Source organism: Scylla paramamosain, chromosome 44 (assembly GCF_035594125.1).
Source record: "Scylla paramamosain isolate STU-SP2022 chromosome 44, ASM3559412v1, whole genome shotgun sequence".
Taxonomy (NCBI): Eukaryota; Metazoa; Arthropoda; class Malacostraca; order Decapoda; family Portunidae; genus Scylla; species Scylla paramamosain.
Window position 1 is genome coordinate 6,202,020 of NC_087194.1, and position 21,265 is coordinate 6,223,284.

A 21,265-nucleotide genomic window follows, 5' to 3' on the forward strand; every position below is an offset into this window, starting at 1 on the left:
AAAAATAATGCAGTAGTTAAAGAATCATAAAAGCCTGTAGTTTTGCTTTCCCTCTCTCTCTGACTCAATATTCATCTAGTAGCAGTCATACCAAAAAAAGCAGTCAGAAGTCTACAAATGTCAAGACTTGGCTGGCTGAGTCTCACCCTTCAATCATGGCATAGCCAGTCACAAGGTTGCTCCCAAAGAGTTGCTTGAACTCCCTGAACCTTGCACCATCAACAATTCTCCCAATGATGCCGTACATCTGTTGCCGACTGATTGACTCCAGACCACTCAGTGCTGAGGGAGCAACAGAAAGGACTTGCTTAGTGTTAGTTGTTCATTATTGTTCAGCAAAATCCTGAGAAAACAAGAAAAAGGGCTAATTTAAGTGTTGGTTTAATCATTCACCAAAGGCCCTTGAAAAGGCAACAAAAAGGACTCATTTAGCATTGGTGGTTCACTGTCATTCACCAAAAGCCCTTATCTCTTGTTCTGTGATTGGTGTATCAATGGCCTTTAGGAACAGACAGGTCCTGTTATACAAGTATTCATTACATGAGAAACTGACAGTACAAGTTCAGGAAACAAAGGACAAAAACACTTATATGAGCAAATGAAATCTGAAGGTGTGAAAATACAAGAGATCTTGATCAACCTGTGTTCCAATCACTTTTGCAAGTAGCAACACTACAGTTCCTCACCATAACAGGCAGTCATACTAACTCCTGAAGTTTTAAAGAAGGAATATTTGGTTATTTAATAGCTGAACACCATTATTACAACTGAATTGTTAAGTCACCAGCCACCCCCAGCAAAACAACCACATCCTCATCCCTTGGAATTAATTTCAATCTGCAAAATCTACCCTCTGCCTCAACAAATTGTACCCTAGTCAGTTCCCATGCTAGGTAGGCCCAACTCCGTATAGATCAGATGCATGGTTTCACACTAACTGCTTTTCTGATCTTGTTAATTGCATGCCTCTCCTCCTCCCGCAGCCCCGCTGCACAAAAACTTTTACTTTCACCCCTATTCTGTCCACCTCTCTAATGCAAGTATTCTCAGTAAATCATCCCTTTTTCTGATAAACTCTGGAACTCCCTACCTATTTCTGTATTTCCTCCTTTCTATGACTTGAACTCTTGAAAGAGATAAGTTTTAAGCCACTTGTCCTTCAATTTTGTATGATTCTTTTGACCTTTCTTTTGGGACTGGCACCTCAGTGGATTTTTTTTTTTTTTTTGCTCTTGTTGCCCTTAGTGTCTCACATAAAAAAAAGATGTTTCATTTAAATGCTCAGATTCATAAAAAAAAAAGCAATGTACCACAGTACAAAAGAAAAAGTGATAAATAATGAACCCTAATTGTTGATAACCCTAAGGCAGAACACCTCACCATCCAGAAGTGCAGTGTTCCATGCATCGTCCTGCGGGGATGAGGACTCGGGTACTGGCTCAATGCCCAAAGTGGCCACAACGTCCCTCACCACTTCAAAAGCCTCCTGTTCTGTCTCAGCCAGGTAGTCAGTCACTCCACTTGTTCTGATTAGAAGAGCGTCCTGTGTGAGCTTATATGGTGAAACATTACCCAGAGAAAGTACAAAGTGCAGTACTAGGATGGGTAGCAAGTCTCAGAAGCTAAGTTATGAGGAATGATTAGAGAAGTTACAATTATCCAAACTGAAAAAAAAAAAGACTTCAGAATGGATATTGCTGTGTGAAAAGAAAACAAGAAGGAAAAGATAAATATATATTTAATAAATTAAATGAATAAATATTGAGTAAATTAAATAAATAAATACACACACACACACACACACACACACACACACACACACACACACACACACACACACACACACACACAAATATACATCTTTACTTTCAGTAAGGTTATGTTTAAAAAAATAAATAAAGTAAAGACTGCACTTCACTCCAAGGTAAGAACACATCACTGCACATCTTCAGGCAGGACTGATAATGGAAACAAGATATTTGGTGTTTTACTTTATCCAATTATGTACATTCAGTTCTATTACATAAGGGAGTTTGAATATATTAGTTCATGATGACTGAGAAAGACAAGAACATGTTGAGAGGATGGCAAAGTTAATGGGTAAAAAATAGTCAGCAAGTGAAAGTGGTTGGCAGAGCTTCAAGAAAGAGATCCAAGAATGAAGTGGTTAAGAGGACACCACAGATGTAGTTGTCTGAGGGAAGGCTGCTCCACTAGGCAGCCCAGCAAGATGCCATTGGCTGGATGAGTGTCACATGAAAGCATGCATATAGCCTTTGAAAGTTATGAATTATGATGAATATCCAGCCAAGAAATTCTAATTCTTTCTCTCAAATTTCAAGAAAACCACAAAAAATGGAATACTTCTAAATTTATTCCATAAAACAAATGATTATTTTAAAATTATTATATAACAAATAAGAATTGTAAAGAGTCACATCTAACCTGGAGTGCAGTAAACCTCCTCCTAGCTCCTCAGCACTTATAACCTCCCCTGTGGCAGCCTTCACCAGGGGAGGCCCTCCCAGGAAAATGGTGCCAATACCAGATACAATGACAACATCCTCACACATGGCTGGCTGGTATGCACCTGCAACAAACAACGGTAGCTTACACTGCTCTTTTTCCTTCTAGTAACATGAACATACCAAAAATCTCCATCATCATCATCATCATTTTCAGTGCATTGCTTCATCACCTGGACTGTGATGGTATAAGAACAGTCTGTCTGTACATTCATGTCATCTTTATTCTGTTCCTTCACTTACTGTTCAACTTTACTTACAGTAAAAAAGTCTCCTTCTCTCATTTGCAACTTTTTTATTCTAATCCTAAACATTTTATTCAAACAGATCACCTTCATCTCTCATTTTCAAATTTCTGATATTTGCTGTATCATAATTATGTTGGCCATCAACCACTATCTTCTTGAAAAGAGAACATTGAAATAATGGTTGCTTTATGTTTCAAATCTGGGAACTGTGTATGTTATAGAGAGCATGCTATAATTCCCAGTGTTAGGACTTCAGTGTGCTATAGGGCCCCTGACCAATAACACAGTACTTCTCAAGAGGCTACATTACATGATCTGGTGCAAGAGATGAAAGGATACAGATATCTGTGGAAAGAAAAAAAAAAAAATGCGGCTGTGAATTATGTGGATGAACAAAGACAATTATGGATACATGAGTATTGATGTGATCAGACCAGTAACCAGATGGAGGAAGAGAGATGTGCCTATTTTATTGCACCTGTGGTTAGCCAGTTCTGGTGTCAACTCCTGATGAGGAGACAGCCAAGTGTGGAGAACAAGTGACCTTCACACAGCGTGATCTGTGAAGATTGTTCCTCTGCTCACTGCAAGCCTGCAGGTTAAGATGTGAGGAAATGCTTGTGGGTGTGTGTGTGTGTGTGTGTGTGTGTGTGTGTGTGTGTGTGTGTGTGTGTGTGTGTGTGTGTGTGTGTGTGTGTGTGTGTGTGTGTGTGTAGGTCCCCTGTCTCTGCAACTTCCCCTCACAAAGATGTCAACTTGGTATACAGATAAATCATTATAAAACAGTTACATAATCAATGAGTCCTTTATATTCATTGACATCCCATGGATAATTTTGTGTTCCAAACATGTGTACAGTTGCACAGTCACTTGTTACCTCCAGCAGTGCAGGAACCACAGACAGCAGCAATTTGAGGCACCCCAGCTGCTGAGAGCACTGCTTCTGTGTAGAATGCTCGTCCTCCATGGTTCTTGTCTGCAAACAGCTCAGCCTGTAACATGTGATATTCAACAGCCCTCCACTCTCTATAAACATGATACATGTACTCTAAAGTTTACAGTATCACCTTTATATGAGTGAATATTAAAGATCAGTGATGAGATGAAGGCTTTGGTAATTAATATTCATTTGAAATTCCACAAAAATTTAATGCCCCACAACAAAAAATGTGCTGCATGGCCCCTGGGCTGTGCTGAGTCAGCACCTGTCACTGGAATACTAGCACCTGCTTTCCCCTTTGCAGCCCACAGCCATCAGCGCACCCACTCTACTCACCTGCTTAGGAAGGAAGCCACCGGCAGAGTCCACAATGTGTACCAAAGGAAGGTGGTTGGTGCCACTTATGGCCATGGCACGTAGGTTCTTGGTGACTGTGATGGGAAAGAAGGTGCCACTCTTCACTGTGCCATCACTGCTGCTCACCAGACAGTATGTGCCATGGATTCTGCCAATTCCTGCAGCAGCATTCAGGAGTTGTGAGGGGATGAGCCACACACACACACACACACACACACACACACACACACACACAAACAGAAGAACTGAGAAGAACTGAAAAGGCAGTGAGATAAGGGTCCAGACTTGAATATATAAAAAAACAGAGCCAAGCAGACAACTGCATTAAAATCCAACATATATACAAACAATTTTTCTCTGTACTTGTACAATCAAGCTGCAATGCAGTTAATCATACATGGAGTTCATCAAAGAAAAATAGTCAACTCTCACTACTTGAGGCATAATTCAACACAACAGATGAAAAGGTTAGGTGCAGTACCCCCTTAGGACGAAGCACTGAGGAAGTTTTTTTTTTCTTTTTTTTTATGCAGAGAGGACACTGCCCAAGGGCAACAAAAATCCAATAAAAAAATGCCCACTGAAATGCCAGTCCCATAAAAGGGTCAATGCAGTGGTCAAAAATTGATGAATAAGTGTCTTGAAACTTCCTTCTTGAAGGAATTCAAGTCATAGGAAGGTGGAAATACAGAAGCAGGCAGGGAGTTCCAGAGTTTACCACAGAAAGGGATGAATGATTGAGAATACTGGTTAACTTTTGCATTAGAGAAGTGGACAGAATAGGGGTGAGAGAAAGAAGAAAGTCTTGTGCAGCAAGGCCACAGGAGGAGGGGAGGCATGCAGTTAGCAAGATCAGAAGAGCAGTCAGCATGAAAATAGCGGTAGAAGACAGCTAGAGATGCAACATTGCGGTGGTGAGAGAAAGGCTGAACACAGTCAGTTAGAGGAGAGGAGTTGATGAGATGAAAAGCTTTTGATTCCACCCTGTCTAGAAGAGCAGTTTCAGTGGAACCCCTCCAGACATGTGAAGCATACTCCATACATGGACGGATAAGACCCTTGTACAGAGTTAGCAGCTGGGAGGGTGAGAAAAACTGGCGGAGACGTCTCATAACGCCTAACTTCATAGAAGCTGTTTTAGCTAGAGATAAGATGTGAAGTTTCCAGTTCAGATTATAAGTAAAGGACAGACCAAGGCTGTTCAGTGTAGAAGAGGGGGACAGTTGAGTGTCATTGAAGAAGAGAGGATAGTTGTCTGGAAGGTTGTGTCGAGTTGATAGACGGAGGAATTGAGTTTTTGAGACACTGAACAATACCAAGTTTGCTCTGCCCCAATCAGAAATTTTAGAAAGATCAGAAGTCAAGCGTTCTGTGGCTTCCCTGCGTGAAATGTTTACCTCCTGAAGGGTTGGACGTCTATGAAAAAACATGGAAAAGTGCAGGGTGGTATCATCAGCATAGGAGTGGATAGGACAAGAAGTTTGGTTTAGATCATTAATAAATAATAAGAAGAGAGTGGGTGACAGGACAGAACCCTGAGGAACACCACTGTTAATAGATTTAGAAGAGCAGTGACCGTCTACCACAGCAGCAACAGAACGGTCAGAAAGGAAAATTGAGATCAAGTTACAGAGAGGATAGAAACCATAGGAGGGTAGTTTGGAAATCAAAGCTTTGTGCCAGACTCTATCAAAAGCTTCTGATATGTCCAAGGCAACAGCAAAAGTTTCACCAAAATCTCTAAAAGAGGATAACCAAGACTCAGTACGGAAAGCCAGAAGATCACCAGAAGAGCGGCCTTGACTGGCGATCAGATAGAAGGTTGTGAAGTGATAGATGTTTAAGAATCTTCCTGTTGAGGATAGATTCAAAAACTTTAGATAGGCAGGAAATTAAAGCAACAGGAGGGTAGTTTCAGGGATTAGAACGGTCACCCTTTTTAGGAACAGGTTGAATGTAGGCAAACTTCCAGCAAAAAGGAAAAGTAGATGTTGACAGATACAGCTGAAAGAGTTTGACTAGGCAAGGTGCAAGCACGGAGGCACAGTTTCGGAGAACAATAGGAGGGACCCCATCAGGTCCATAAGCCTTCTGAGGGTTTAGACCAGAGAGGGCATGGAAAACATCATTGCGAAGAATTTTAATAGGTGGCATGAAATAGTCATAGGGTGGAGGAGAGGGAGGAACAAGCCCAGAATCGTCCAAGGTAGAGTTTTAAACAAATGTTTGAGCGAAGAGTTCAGCTTTAGAAATAGATGTGATAGCAGTGGTGCCATCTGGTTGAAATAGAGGAGGGAAAGAAGAAGAAGCAAAGTTATTGGAGATATTTTTGGCTAGATGCCAGAAATCACGAGGGGAGTTAGATCTTGAAAGGTTTTGACACTTTCTGTTAATGAAGGAGTTTTTGGCTAGTTGGAGAACAGACTTGACATGGTTCCGGGCAGAAATATAAAGTGCATGAGATTCTGGTGATGGAAGGCTTAAGTATCTTTTGTTGGCCACCTCTCTATCATGTATAGCACGAGTACAAGCTGTGTTAAACCAAGGTTTAGAAGGTTTAGGATGAGAAAAAGAGTGAGGAATGTATGCCTCCATGCCAGACACTATCACCTCTGTTATGTGCTCAGCACACAAATGCAGGTCTCTGACACAGAAGCAGTAGTCATTCCAAGGAAAATCAGCAAAATATCTCCTCAGGAGGAGGCAGTAAACACCTGCCGAAACGATAATTACTCCCAGTGAGGTCTAAAGCACTGTTCAAGGGGTGCTGTGAACTTATCATTAAACCCAGCTGTGACCTCACTGAACGTTTCCCTTTGTGTCTCACAACACAAGGGGGCAGTCACAGCCTGCCCTCTAAAGACAACTCTCTTCCTCCACACAAAACTACAAGCACCTAATAACACACACACCCTTCACTCAAAAATTTTAAAATCATCATGGCGACTCCTACACCAGATCTAATTTTCAATCTGTAGAACACCACCTCTCCTCTTCTAAACCTCATCTTCTTTTCCTCACTGAAACTCAGGTGTCTGAGGCAACTGACAGTAGCCCCTTTTCTGTTCCCTCCTACTTTCTCTACCCTCATTTTCGATCCAAAGCTGGATGCTGCGTTTATGTGCGCAATGACTTAACCTGCTCTCGTGCCCACACTCTTGAATCTTCCGAGTTTTCCACCATCTGGCTACGACTACAGAGTCACTCTCATACTAAATTTATCTGTGCTGTATACCTCTCTCCTAACTCCTCTGACTATAAGAAATTCTTTGACTACTTAACTTCCAAAGTGGAGCACATTCTGACCCTCTTCCCTTTTGCAGAGATCTCCATTCTTGGAGACTTCAATGTTCACCACCAGCTTTGGCTTTCCTCTCCCTTCACTGACCATCCTGGTGAACTAGCCTACAACTTTGCTATCCTCCATGACCTAGAGCAATTGGTGCAACACCTTACTCGTATTCCTGACCGTCTTGGAGATATGCCCAACATTCTTGACCTTTTCCTGACCTCTAATCCTTCTGCTTATGCTGTCACCCTTTCTTCTCCGTTGGGCTCCTCCGATCACAATCTCTTATCTTTATCTTTATCTTGTCCTATCACTCCAATCCCTCCTCAGGATCCCCCTAGGCGAAGGTGCCTCTGGCGTTTTGCCTCTGCTAGTTGGGGGGACCTGAGGAGGTATTTTGCTGATTTTCCTTGGAATGACTACTGCTTCCGTGTCAGAGACCTGCCTTTGTGTGCTGAACGCATAACAGAGGTGATAGTGTCTGGCACGGAGGCATACATTCCTCACTCTTTCTCTCGTCCTAAACCTTCTAAACCTTGGTTTAACACAGCTTGTTCTCGTGCTATACATGATAGAGAGGTGGCACACTAAAGGTACTTAAGCCTTCCATCACCAGAATCTCGTGCACTTTATATTTCTGCCCGGAACCATGCCAAGTCTGTTCTCCAACTAGCCAAAAACTCCTTCATTAACAGAAAATGTCAAAACCTTTCAAGATCTAACTCCCCTCGTGATTTCTGGCATCTAGCCAAAAATATCTCCAATAACTTTGCTTCTTCTTCTTTCCCTCCTCTACTTCAACCAGATGGCACCACTGCTATCACATCTATTTCTAAAGCTGAAATCTTTGCTCAAACCTTTCCTAAAAACTCTACATTGGATGATTCTGGGCTTGTTCCTCCCTCTCCTCCACCCTCTGACTACTTCATGCCACCTATTAAAATTCTTCGCAATTATGTTTTCCATGCCCTCGCTGGCCTAAACCCTTGGAAGGCTTATGGACCTGATGGGGTCTCTCCTATTGTTCTCCGAAACTGTGCCTCCATGCTTGCACCTTGCCTAGTCAAACTCTTTCAGCTCTGTCTGTCAACATCTACCTTTCCTTCTTGCTGGAAGTTTGCCTACATTCAACCTGTTCCTAAAAAGGGTGACCGTTCTAATCCCTCAAACTACCGTCCTATTGCTTTAATTTCCTGCCTATCTAAAGTTTTCGAATCTATCCTCAACAGGAAGATTCTTAAACATCTATCACTTCACAACCTTCTATCTCATCGCCAGTATGGGTTCCATCAAGGCTGCTCTACTGGTGATCTTCTGGCTTTCCTTACTGAGTCTTGGTCATCCTCTTTTAGAGATTTTGGTGAAACTTTTGCTGTTGCCTTGGACATATCAAAAGCTTTTGATAGAGTCTGGCACAAAGCTTTGATTTCCAAACTACCCTCCTACGGTTTCTATCCTTCTCTCTGTGACTTGATCTCAAGTTTCCTTTCTGACCGTTCTATTGCTGCTGTGGTAGACGGTCACTGTTCTTCTCCTAAATCTATTAACAGTGGTGTTCCTCAGGGTTCTGTCCTGTCACCCACTCTCTTCTTATTATTCATTAATGATCTTCTAAACCAAACTTCTTTTCCTATCCACTCCTACACTGATGATACCACCCTGCACTTTTCCACATCTTTTCATAGACGTCCAACCCTTCAGGAGGTAAACATATCACGCAGGGAAGCCACAGAACGCCTGACTTCTGATCTTTCTAAAATTTCTGATTGGGGCAGAGCAAACTTGGTATTGTTCAATGCCTCAAAAACTCAATTCCTCCATCTATCAACTCGACACAACCTTCCAGACAACTATCCCCTCTTCTTCAATGACACTCAACTGTCCCCCTCTTCTACACTGAACATCCTCGGTCTGTCCTTTACTTATAATCTGAACTGGAAACTTCACATCTCATCTCTAGCTAAAACAGCTTCTATGAAGTTAGGTGTTCTGAGACGTCTCCGCCAGTTTTTCTCACCCCCCCAACTGCTAACTCTGTACAAGGGCCTTATCCGTCCATGTATGGAGTATGCTTCACATGTCTGGGGGGGTTCCACTCATACTGCTCTTCTAGACAGGGTGGAATCAAAAGCTTTTCGTCTCATCAACTCCTCTCCTCTAACTGACTGTCTTCAGCCTCTCTCTTACCGCCGCAATGTTGCATATCTAGCTGTCTTCTACCGCTATTTTCATGCTAACTGCTCTTCTGATCTTGCTAACTGCATGCCTCCCCTCCTTCTGCAGCCTCTCTGCATAAGACTTTCTTCTTTCTCTCACCTGTATTCTGTCCACCTCTCTAATGCAAGAGTTAACTAGTATTCTCAATCATTCATCCCTTTCTCTGGTAAACTCTGGAACTCCCTGTCTGCTTCTGTATTTCCACCTTTCAATAACTTAAATTCCTTCAAGAGGGAGGTTTCAAGACACTTATCCACCAATTTTTGACCACTGCTTTGACCCTTTTATGGGACTGGCATTTCAGTGGGCATTTTTTTAATTAGATTTTTGTTGCCCTTGGCCAGTGTCCTTCCTACATAAAAAAAAAAAAAAACTAGCAGAGGCAAAACGCCAGAGGCACCTTCGCTTAGGGGGATTCTGAGGAGGGATTGGAGCAATAGGACAAGATACAGATATGAGATTGTGATCGGAGAAGCCCAATGGAGAAGAAAGGGTGACAGCATAAGCAGAAGGATTAGAGGTCAGGAAAAGGTCAAGAATGTTGGGCGTATCTCCAAGACGGTCAGGAATACGAGTAGGGTGTTGCATTGCTCTAGGTCATGGAGGATAACAAAGTTGTAGGCTAGTTCACTAGGATGGTCAGTGAAGGGAGAGGAAAGCCAAAGCTGGTGGTGAACATTGAAGTCTCCAAGAATGGAGATCTCTGCAAAAGGGAAGAGGGTCAGAATGTGCTCCACTTTGGAAGTTAAGTAGTCAAAGAATTTCTTATAGTCAGAGGAGTTGAGAGGTATACAGTACAGATAAATTTAGTTTGAGAGTGACTCTGTAGTCATAGCCAGATGGTGGAAAACTCGGAAGATTCAAGAGTGTGGGCATGAGAGCAGGTTAAGTCATTGTGCACATAAACGCAGCATCCAGCTTTGGATCGAAAAAGAGGATAGAGAAAGTAGGAGGGAACAGAAAAGGGGCTACTGTCAGTTGCCTGAGACACCTGAGTTTCAGTGAGGAAAAGAAGATGAGGTTTAGAAGAGGAGAGATGGTGTTCTACAGATTGAAAATTAGATCTTAGACTGTGAATGTTGCAGAAGTTAATGAAGAAAAAGTTGAGGGGGGTGTCAAGACACTTAGGGTCGTCAACAGAAAGGCAGTCCGACCTGGGGATATTTATGGTCCCCTCCCCAGATGGGGACTCCGAGGCTGGTGTAGGAGTCGCATATATATATATATATATATATATATATATATATATATATATGAAGATTTATTATTTTCTCATTTTAAAGGAAAAAAAAAAAAAAATGAAAATGCAACTTACCATGATCCCTATCTTTGACAGAGCATGACACTATACAGGTTAATATGAAATCATGTTCTTTGCATGCTGTTTTCTCTTTAGGGTTGCTTTTTCAACAGCTGCTGTAATATAGACACATTTGTTGCATTTGGTATCGTGCGCTTCAGCTCGAGAGTTGCCTTGTGTATGCTGGCTGGCTTTCTGCATTATCATTATTATTAATAATAATAATATTATTATTATTGTTACTGATATTGCTTTTACAATTTTAGTTCATACATATTAATATACAAGCATTATTTAATCTATTATTGTTACTATTACTTGAAGTACTTTTTTATTCTTTTCATTAGTCTCTTTGTTACATTGCATTAGTGACTTGATAGTATGACATGTGTATTAATATGTAAGAAATATGGAATAAGTATATACTGTTCTCAATCATTAATTTAAATTCAGGCCTTTAATGAAGCTATATGTGCTCAATAATAACATACAGTTCAACAAAACATCTGTAAAAAAGCTCTGGTTCATTGAACAAGGGCTCTAAATTATGCAAACAATGCAGATCTGTAATACAAAGGGGCCAATAAGACCAGTCAATCAATTATGTTCTACCTTAACTATCCTGCCACTTCATAAGGAACCACCATTCACCAATTACAGACCCGGCAGCAGGAACATACCTGTAATGCCTTCAGCCTTAACTATCCTCCATTAGGAACCACCACTCACCTGTTATAGAGCCAGCAGCAGGCACATCTCCATACTCCATCCCCAGGCCGGCCAACAGGGAGAGCTCTAGGAAGTCAGAATCTGGGTCCAAGATATGCTTTAATTTGTCCCTTGGTAGCATCTTGCGGTTCTTCTTGACATGGAGTGCAATCCCTTTCTCTCCTCCTGTCAGCATGGGGTTAGCTTTGATTACATAGATTCAATGATCACAACATAACTGATAACATTACATGACATTAGAGAAATTAGAATATATAGTCACCAAGCAGGATGGACATCACATCCTCTCACACTGAACACTCATTACAACCAGGTGTTATCATTACCCCAGCCAGAGAACAGACAGAAAAAGGGAAACATAATTATGGCATACAAATGTGTAAAAAAAAAATAAATAAATAAAAGGCAGATAGATACAGAGGACTTGTGTCAGCAAAGAAATATACAGTTAAGAGGCATGTGTGTGTGTGTGTGTGTGAACAATATACCTTTATATTAATTTAAACAACAACATACATATATGATGATAGAAAAAAAGGGACATTTCAAACTCAACTCAGTCCTGTACATATACAAATAGGTAAATGCAGGCACATCACAAAACAACTACATTACCAAAACCACACGACACCAAACTAGTCACCACAGCCATACACAGTCACAATCACCATCACCCACAGCAGCGTTGTCAAATTAAAATCCTTTCGAGGGCCAATTATGCACTTGATTATTGTCTCAAGGGCCATCAAATATTTGGTAATTACTTATTGGCAAGACTGAAGATTACAACTTATTTTGCTGGTCATCATGGTTTACCAAAAAATGCATTATTAAAGTAGAAGGTAAAAGTTATTATGTCTCATCTTAACAGTTTAGTTACATTTTCCTCAGTTATAACAATTATAGTAACTCAAGTTGAAAAATCTCGTCACCTTGCAGGACACTTAAGACCATCCTGCAGGCCACATTTGGCCCGCAGGCCATGAGTTTGACACCCGACCCACAGGATTCTTCAGGACCCCCATTGAAACACACACCACCACATCCACACCCCAAAGCCATAGCCAACAGATCTATGCATTCATTTAACCCATGAACTCACCTCCATGAAATGGATAGCTGCTACATAACATATTCAGTTAAAGTGAAATCTGTGATGAATTCAGTCCACCTCAATGATGTGTCTGGATTTATAAACCACACAAATATTACAAGCAAGCAACATATTACATTATCACTGGTACTGTGAGAATGTGTGATTAATAAATGATATTAATAACACTACAACCTCAGTGCAATAGAACAATACATAAACTACTTTGAGATTCATCATTTAACTTAGTTCTTATAAATGTTTCAGCCTTAATTAAATGTGTGGATATGGCCATTTACTAACACACAACACATTTGCCACAGGCATATATCAGTCAAAAACATCTCCAATAACTTTGCTTCTTCTTCTTTCCCTTCTTTATTTAAACCAGATGGCGCCACTGCTATCACATCTATCTCTAAGGCTGAACTCTTCACTCAGACCTTTGCTAAAAACTCTACCTTGGATGATTCAGAGCTTGTTCCTCCCTCTCCTCCACCCTCTGACTACTTCATGCTATTAAAAATTCTTTGCAATGATATCTTCCATGCCCTCGCTGGCCTAAACCCTCGGAAGGATTATGGACTGATGGTGCCCCTCCTATTGTTCTCTGAAACTGTGCCTCCATGCTTGCACCTTGCCTAGTCAAACTCTTTCAACTTTTTCTGTCAACATCTACCTTTCCTTCTGGAAGTTTGCCTACATTCAGCCTGTTCCTTAAAAGGGTGACCGTTCTAATCCCTCAAACTACCATCCTATTACTTTAATTTCCAGCCTATCTAAAGTTTCTGAATCTATCCTCAACAGGGAGATTCTTAAACATCTATCACTACAAAACCTTCTATCTGATTGCCAGTATGGGTTCTGTCAAGGCTGCTCTACTGGTTATCTGGCTTTCCTTACTGAGTCTTGATCATCCTCTTTTAGAGATTTTGGTGAAACTTTTGCTGTTGCCTTAGACATATCAAAAGCTTTTGATAGAGTCAAAGCCACTCTACTGGTGATCTGGCTTTCCTTACTGAGTCTTGATCATCCTCTTTTAGAGATTTTGGTGAAACTTTTGCTGTTGCCTTAGACATATCAATAGAGTCTGGCACAAAGCCTTGATTTCCAAACTACCCTCCTACGGCTTCTATCCTTCTCTCTGTAACTTCATCTCAAGTTTACTTTCTGACCATTCTATTGCTGCTGTGGTAAACGGTCACTGTTCTCCTAAATCTATTAACAGTGACGTTCCTCAGGGTTCTGTCCTGTCATTCACTCTCTTCCTGTTATTCATCAATGATCTTCTAAAACAAATTTCTTGCCCTATCCACTCCTACGCTGATGATACCACCCTGCCCTTTTCCACATCTTTTCACAGATGTCCAACCCTTCAAGAAGTAAACAGTTCATGCAGTTCTTGCAGCCATAGAATGCCTGACTTCTGCTCTCTCTAAAATTTCTGATTGGGGCAGAGCAAACTTAGTATTGTTCAATGCCTCAAAAACTCAATTCTTCCATCTATCAACTAGACACAACCTTCTAGACAACTATTCCCTCTTCTTCAATGACACTTAACTGGCCCCCTCTTCTACAATGAACATCCTCGGTATGTCCTTTTCTTATAATCTGAACTGGAAATTTCACATCTCATCTCTAGCTAAAAGAGCTTCCATGAAGTTAGGTGTTCTGAGATGTCTCCATCAGTTTTTCTCACCCCCCAGCTGCTAACTCTGTACAGGGGCCTTATCCGTCCATGTATGGACATGTATGTTCATATGTAAGTTTGGGGGGTTCCACTCATACCGCTCTTCTAGACAGGGTGGAATCAAAAGCTTTTCATCTCATGAACTCCTCTCCTCTAACTGACTGTCTTCAGCCTCTTTCTCATCACTGGAATGTCGCATCTCTTGCTATCTTCTACCGCTATTTTCATGCTAACTGCTCTTCTGATCTTGCTAACTGCATGCCTCCCTTCCTCCCGCGGCCTCACTGCACAAGACTTTCTTCTTTCTTTCACCCCTATTCTGTCCATCTCTCTAATGCAAGAGTTAACCAGTATTTCCAATCATTCATCCCCTTCTCTAGTACACTGAGGAACTCCCTTCCTGATTCTGTATTTCCACCTTCCTATGACTTGAATGCCTTCATGAAGGAGGTTTCAAGACACTTATCCTTAAATTTTTGACCACCATCTCAGTGGGCTTTTTTTTTTATTAGATTTTTGTTGCCATTGGCCAGTGTCCCTCCTACATAAAAAAAAAAAATCATCACCTTAACATAGTCACAGCCACAGGAAATACACTCATACACTCATACACTGCCACACAGCCACCAATGCCACACAGCTTTCTACATACTTTACCATAATTGCACACTATGACAAGTATCACAGTACCTCCAGCCAGACATATTTTGTTCAGTTGATCCAACTTTGCAATCTGCTCCTCAGCCCTCCTCTTCCCAGCCTCCAGCTGAGGGCAGGAGGGGTCCAGGGTGTCCCTCAGCACAGGGAAAGGTCGGGTGTGTGTGGCCACCATCCGCCCACCCCTGGCCAACCTCAGAGGGGCTGGACTCAGTGCTTGCCTCCCAAGCATGGATCACACTCTGCTGGCATGTCACACCAAGGCTATGAACTACTGTTAACACACTCACTTCAATATAATACCAATAATACATATAATAATAAATAATAAATAATAATAATAATAATAATAATAATAATAATAATAATAATAATAATAATAATAATAATAATTTCAATCTCATCCAAAGTTACTGATTCTAGAGTTGAAAACACTAGAAATATAAAAGGGTTCAAAATATAAAATAATATACAGTATACAATCAAATACCAGGCATAGAGTATACCTGTGCACAAAGCCAAACAGAGGCACCCATTGTGTACAGCAGCATCACCTCCACCATGCTCAGTGAGCTACACCTACATTATTTGATGGCATGTAAGATGCATTCCCATTTCAGCAGGGCATATTCAGGAAAAGTTTTTTTTTTTTTCTTTTATGTATTCAAGCATGTAATGTAATAAAACAGAGGTAGCGGCCTATAGTCTGTTCAGAGTAAGAAGTCCATTCAAGGTGGGGCTAGTAAGGTGGTTTACCTCTAGCCATGTTGCCAAATCAACCTTCTTACATGGGCCTCTTTCCTTTGTTTCCCATCTGTGTGCTATTTGAAAGTGATATTTTATGTATTCTGTATATAGTAAGGGAAGCTACACAGTACAATGAGTGTTGATGTTTAGGATTATAACTATGATTTGTATAAATTCTATGATGTGGCAAATATTTTTTTCCCATATTGCCACGTTATCCTAGTGGTTGTGGTGGTGGTGCTAGGGTATCACTAAAAGGGATTAGCACTACCACGTGTGTGTGTGTGTGTGTGTGTGTGTGTGTGTGTGTGTGTGTGTGTGTGTGTGTGTGTGTGTGTGTGTGTGTGTGGGTGGGGGATTTTGATGGAAGCTACAACTCCAACTCACTCGCGTTCCAGGGTCCTGCATAGCAGAGAAATGGAAACGCTTTACTACGTCAACAAGTATTTCACTGAAGAGAAAGCTTGTAAGGTATTCCTTATCCCACCTTCAAAAGCAACTGCATGGGCTTCAAAAGCCACCAACGTTTCTGAGAAAACTGTTCAAAGAATCTGCTCAAAACAAGGCCAAACATCACTAGAAAAGACTTTTTTTGTCACCAAAGAAGAGGAGATATTCTGCACCTGTTACCACTCTACACATCTTTGATAAATGTGTTGTAAGAAGAACAGTATTGGCATTTTATGAGAGGCATCAAGTCCCAACTCTGCTAAAAATTCAAGAAGTGAAAGGAAAATATCCTTCAATGGCTGCAAAACCTCCCTTCACAGGATTGAAACTGATAATAAGTGAATACTACATAAAAAAAAATAATAATAATAATAATATAAATAATATATATATATATATATATATATATATATATATATATATATATATATATATATATATATATATATATATATATATATATATATATGAGAGAGAGAGAGAGAAAGAGAGAGAGAAACAGGTGTGAAGGAAGGGAGACTGATTGTTAATCTGATAATTTGCAGAAGAACTGGCAACATCACACTCATGGGAATTCCAGAATCTGCCACACCTTGAACGGACTTCATGCTCTGAACCGACTATAGTCACGGAGACAAGATGAAGAATGCAGCCCAGCTGCCAAGATGTCAACAACACACTTGATGCATCACTGAACAGGGCCACATTTTTATTTTCAACATTTTCTTACATAATATTATGGTTGAAAATATAAAACAACATCCTTGCCTATAATATGGTGGAGTAAATCTTTGGGTGTATGGGTGATGGAAATTTCAAAATGAAATCCACGGGAGGCCTCACATTTGCATATAAGATGCAGGGTGTTTTTTTTTTAGCCTTTTTTTTTTTTAGATGCATCTTATATGCTGTCAAATACAGTATGTGTTGCCACACTACAAAGAGTTTCACTCAACATAAAGGCAGCCCTTCACCAAAACTTATTACCAAAACAAGAATATTGCTGTGATTATCATTACACTTTATTCAATATATAATATATAAATGTTTCATTTGTGTATGTTAATCATAGCAAGGTGAAGCTGAAGTTCAAGGGGAAGTCAGAGTTGAGGTGTCCAAGAGTCAGATATTTTCGGCTTGAGTCAAGAGTCACAGTCAAAGTAGAAATACAATGGAACCTCAGTTCTTGAACTTAATTTATTCCTGAATGCTGTTCAAAATCAGAAATGTTTGAAAACTGAGACTACTTTCCCCATAGGAATCAGTGTAAAATAGATTAGTCTGTTCCCAGACACCAGTCTAGAGTTTTTCAGCGGCTTATGAGAAACGTTCCCACTGACAAGATGGCTGCTTCACATCTCTAGCTCACAAATTATTTATCCAGAAAGAATGTATTAAATGAACTTAGAGACAGAACTCATCAGAAGATACTGTTTAGACAGATCTGAGGTAAGCCTTACAGAGGGGAGCAACCCACTTAGTGCCAAAATGAAGGTGATCATAACACTTAGACATCTTGTTGCAGGGAAAAGCTACTGGAAAAATGCAGTTGTGCAATAGTGATGGTGTTGGGGGTCATCAAGAAAGCCACAAGTGGCTTTACTCCTGAGGAAGGAAAACTGTTTGCTTACTTTGAGGCTTTTCAACAGGATCACATTCATCTTATTTCAAAAATTTAATTACTGTCTTACACTGTATCTCTCCAAATATATAAAAACAAAGTAAATATTTATAGAAACTATAAATTAGTAATAAACAACAGCTTTTGCTATGTCTTTTAATATTTGAAATCAAGTAACTTTGTTCTAGAACCAAATTATGGTACTGCAAATGAAGCAATAATTATTTCAAAATTTTGTTCAAAAACTGATTTGTTCAAAAAGTGAGGCTTTCGGTAACCAAGGTTCTACTGTATCTTTAAATTCCAACTCTTCTAGCGAATCAATTTTTGTTTATATTACTGGTGGGGTTGGAAGTCGGTAGTGCTGAGAGTGAAAAGCCCATTAGCAGGCTTAACAAGTAAGATTCGGTTCTGAACAGCCTCTCAGTCACATACCCAGGAGAATATTGTGTACTGCAGTTAGCATGAAGGGTTAGTGGTGAAGGGGAAAGGCTGATGCTCCACAGTTACTCTTTAATATTTCTCCACCTAAAACTTCACTTCCCTTTAAGTTTCTCAAATAATAAATTTTTAGAAAACTACATTATATTAATTTTAAGATGAGTTAAGTTTCTATCTTGATAAAATACCACTTACAGTTTAAGCAAAACAATAAGATCAACCCATGATGGTTGCTGCACCTTCCCTCACCTCAATTACATGTTCCTGTAACTGCCACACATAGTGGTGGAGGTGGCTTGTGTGGCATCCTGGTCAAACCTCAACTTCAGCATCCCCCCTACCCCCTACCCCATAAAAGCCAACATATATTTCATTATTTGTTGAGATTCGAAATTACACAATCAAACATTAACATTAAGTTACAGACTGTAATGGTATATCAATATAGCAGAGTACTGAGGGTAACACTCTGAAATCACTTTGAATAGGTGCTCCATGCTGCCCTGGGCAACTGCCCATCTCCCATAGCAAAATCCTTCCCTCCACACAGAGTTAGATTAGATTATACAAGTAATCTAACCTAACCAAACCTAACAAACCCTGAAATATTGTATTGGTGGCAGATCATCATGTCATTATAAAAAATTGAGTAAGAAATCTGGACACTGCAGAAGAGTATAAAATGCAAAGAAATAACAAGTTATGTAGATGTGGTAGATGTAAAAAGGTCAATATAATGTGAAGACATTCATCAATCTAATTTTTTGTTCTCAGTTATCTGATGGAGAAAATCATTTGAGGGAAGAAGCCCTAGGGAAAGACAGAGTGAGATGAAGGGGGTGGAACTGTGGTACAGCTGCAAAGGATGTGAGTCACAGAGGAAGATGCATGGGTCAGAAACAACCAGAGGTGACTCATACATGATACCAACCCCTCACTCTAAGGAAACAGCCAGAGCCAAAGACAATCTGCCTTGGTCAGGTTGCTGCTATAACATGTGGTTGCTAGTAGACATATATTGCTGTCATCCTACTTAGAGCAATAGACCATCCATCTTAACTAAACAATTAGGTTCTTTTTTGGGGATTATGGAAATAATGAATAATTTCCTCATGTTGACTATCTATTCCTGGACAAAATATTTTTTTTTTTTTGTCATATTGTGATGTGTACAATGAAGGGATCCGCAGTGAAATTAATAAACTGCATGAGTCTACACCTAACCTAACCAAGCACCCAGATGAAAACACTCACCTGGTTGGCCACTCGGATAATCTGGCTAGTCTAGCAAGTATAGGAAATTGTCTATGAAATACTGGAGTAGCTGAAGTCAGCCTTGGAAGTAATGTTAGTTCAAGATTTGGTACAGTGAAGGAAATTGTGCATCTTGTGCAGAACTAATGAATACAAGTTGTGTTAACGTTTTGCTAATAGACATAAAATAAGAAATTTCGGTAGTGTGTATGTGGCAGGAAGTGGAAGGCTTGAATCTTGATACTGATAATGTTACTTCAATATTATCTGCTTTTATCCTTATCCAAGAGGCGATAATACACCGGAATTGGAATGGTACTGAAAACGTAAACAGGTAAGCAAGAGTTCCAAACAGTGGTAAATTTATAGTTTAAGCCAATGTCCCCAATCTCTACCCACAGCCCACGGCGTTATTATTAATTTCCGACAAGTAGTGTAATCATTAGAAACGATGTGAATAGTGAGAACAAAATGAGGTAGGTTATTACCACGTAGTGTGTAATGGCTTAAACTATAATAAAACCCTAACCTAACCTAACCTAACAACTTAAGTTCAGGCAACAATACACCATTTATGTTTACCTGTGGACTTAGAAAAAGTTGAGAGCGCTGTGCATTCCCAGGCCTATTGTGGCGTTATTATTAATTTCTGACAAGTAGTGTAATCATTAGAAATGATGTGAATAGTGAGAAGAACAAAATGAGGTAGGTTATTACCACGTAGTGTGTAATGGCTTAAACTATAATAAAACCCAAACAGTACTTCCACTGACCAGCAGCACAGCTCTATCGTGTTTACTTGCACACAGAATGTGACTCCCATATACCAACACTTCAGGGAACAGCAGTGTGACTGATACTGGGTTGTTACTGGATGATCTTGATCTTGATCTTGATGGAACAGGTGGCACAGGATCACTCCTGAGCCAGGCCTTTGGATCGGCAACTCCTGTAGAAGGGGGGAAAAAAAAAGAGAAACGAACAGCATCCTCTATCCTAATTGTTCATACACCTGGCACGCCACATTCTCTCCAGAAACTCTTTCACCGCCTCAATCATCCTTTCATTCGCCTCTTTACACAGTCCCAGCAACAACACCATCCACTCCTTTCCCGTCTTCACTCTTTCATTCCTATCATGCCCTAACTCAGTCAGTATCACTTGCATCATCTCATTCCTGTCTCTGGCATACTTCACACACTCCAGCACCACATGTTCCACCGTCTCATCCTCTCCCATGTCACACATCTGGCACACTTTGCTGCGGGACTCAGACCACCTGTAACTCCTGCATTCACATCCATACACTGTGCCCTCGCTCGGAAGAGATCACCACCTTTCATACCTCGGAGCCTCTTTCTCCTTGTACCATTCCAGGGTCTTCTTTCTTTCCATTTCATTCTTCCATTCATTCAGTCCCACACATTTCACTTTTTTGTCTATCCCATTCTTCCATTTTCTCACATCCCATTCGGCTCCCACTCTGCCTCCTCTTGTTACCACCCATTCACGCTCATTTTGATTCCTACCAGCCATTCTTATCGCCCACACAACTTGCAATCCATTCCTGTCTGTCATCCTCGTGCATCTCTTCCTCCATTTGCTTCCACTTTCATTCCACAGGTACACCTTTCTTGCTATTTTTGCATCATCCATTCTCTCAAGCCTAATCTTGTACCTAAGTGTGGCTTTTGTCAGTCTTTCTTT

At 40.5% G+C, this 21,265-nt stretch overlaps 1 protein-coding gene across 5 annotated transcripts in view; it reads right to left on the reverse strand.

The window, feature by feature from the left end:
- LOC135094034 (biotin-dependent 3-methylcrotonyl-coenzyme A carboxylase beta1 subunit-like) overlaps positions 1–20,472 on the reverse strand; it is a 43,901-nt gene extending 23,429 nt beyond the window's left edge. For 3 of the 5 annotated variants that reach the window (XR_010263550.1, XR_010263551.1, XM_063993758.1), the window contains exons 1-8: positions 20,332–20,472; positions 15,079–15,290; positions 11,606–11,770; positions 4,050–4,228; positions 3,651–3,765; positions 2,446–2,590; positions 1,381–1,526; positions 147–282 (exon numbers count right to left, since the gene is read on the reverse strand). Coding sequence is in view for 3 of the 5 variants with exons in the window: in XM_063993758.1 (XP_063849828.1) it covers positions 147–282; positions 1,381–1,526; positions 2,446–2,590; positions 3,651–3,765; positions 4,050–4,228; positions 11,606–11,770; positions 15,079–15,277 (1,085 nt within the window). In the remaining 2 variants the exon portion in view is untranslated. Of the gene's footprint in view, positions 1–146; positions 283–1,380; positions 1,527–2,445; positions 2,591–3,650; positions 3,766–4,049; positions 4,229–11,605; positions 11,771–15,078; positions 15,291–18,553; positions 18,570–20,331 lie in introns of those variants that run through there. The other 2 variants (XM_063993760.1, XM_063993761.1) reach the window with 2 other exon arrangements.
- Between the last annotated feature and the right edge of the window lie 793 nt (positions 20,473–21,265).